This window comes from Condylura cristata, unplaced genomic scaffold, assembly GCF_000260355.1.
Source record: "Condylura cristata isolate star-nosed mole 26May11 unplaced genomic scaffold, ConCri1.0 scaffold00001, whole genome shotgun sequence".
Classification (NCBI taxonomy): Eukaryota; Metazoa; Chordata; class Mammalia; order Eulipotyphla; family Talpidae; genus Condylura; species Condylura cristata.
Window position 1 is genome coordinate 87,005,856 of NW_004567102.1, and position 1,237 is coordinate 87,007,092.

General features: G+C 67.7%; 1 protein-coding gene across 1 annotated transcript in view; it reads left to right on the forward strand.

Annotated features, from left to right (window-relative positions):
* The window catches only part of IGF2R (insulin-like growth factor 2 receptor), a 112,992-nt gene that overhangs the window by 96,382 nt on the left and 15,373 nt on the right, over positions 1 to 1,237 (forward strand). The window contains exons 33-35 of the mRNA XM_012735188.1: positions 55 to 207; positions 427 to 683; positions 878 to 1,099. Of these exons, the coding sequence (XP_012590642.1) occupies positions 55 to 207; positions 427 to 683; positions 878 to 1,099 (632 nt within the window). The remainder of the gene's footprint in view (positions 1 to 54; positions 208 to 426; positions 684 to 877; positions 1,100 to 1,237) is intronic.

The following is a 1,237-nucleotide window of genomic DNA, read 5'->3' on the forward strand; positions in this document are numbered from 1 at the left end:
TGGAAGGGCTGGGGTGCGCTCGGAGACCTGGGGCCCGTGCCTTGTGGGCGTGAGCGCTGACCGTGCCCTGGACCCCTCCCTCTGCAGGACACCTGTTCGACCTGACCTCCCTTGGGGGCAGAGTCGGGCACACAGCTGCCTACAGCGAGAAGGGGCTCGTCTTTATCAGCATCTGCGGGGAGAACGAGAACTGCCCCCCCGGCGTGGGTGAGTGCCGCCCGCCACCCCGCCCTGCCAGTCAGGAGACGAGGGCGTCCGCTGGCGCGGGGCACCGTGCCGCACGTGAGCTGGGCGGAGCTGGCCAGCACAGCTCGGGGTGCCCCAGTAAAGCCCTCGCTGCGCGCCCCGGTGCCCGCGTTCGCGGCACGTCCTCATGGGACGGTGGTCAGGCGGGGTGACCGCGTGGCTTTTCCTCCCTCGGCACAGGCGCCTGCTTCGGGCAGACCAGGATCAGCGTGGGCAAGGCCAACCAGAGGCTGACCTACGTGGACCAGGTCCTGCAGCTGGTGTACAAGGACGGGTCCCCCTGCCCTTCCAAAACCGGCCTGACTTACAAGAGCGTCATCAGCTTCGTGTGCCGGCCCGAGCCCGGCCCTACCAACAGACCCATGCTCATCTCGCTGGACAAGCAGACGTGCACGCTCTTCTTCTCCTGGCACACGCCGCTGGCCTGCGAGCAGGTGGTGAGTCCCGCTGGGCCCTGGCCCGCCACTCCAGCCACGGGCCCGGCTCTGTCACCGGCCCCGGGTTTTGTCAGGAAGCAGCTGGGGACTGTGGCCGCCTCGGCGGTGCCTTTCGTCAGCTTTGCGTCCTCACACGGCTGCAAGCAGCCGCGGGCCCTGGTCCAGACGCCCCTGAGGTCTTTGCCCTTTCACAGACGGAGTGTTCCGTGAGGAACGGGAGCGCCCTCATCGACCTGTCCCCGCTCATCCACCGCACCGGGGGCTACGAGGCCTACGACGAGAGCGAGGACGACGACGAGTCGGACGTCAACCCTGACTTCTACATCAACATCTGCCAGCCGCTCAACCCCATGCACGGGGTGGCCTGTCCCGCCGGATCGGCCGTGTGCAAAGTCCCCGTGGATGGGAACCCCATAGTGAGTGGGACACGGCCTTTGCGGGGTTTTGAGCGGCAGCCGTGAGGGGTGTTTCTTGCTGTCGGTGGAGTTACCCCGAATGCGCGGTGGGAGCCAGGAGCACATGTGGGTGCGCTGACTGGGGTCTCCGGGTGAGCC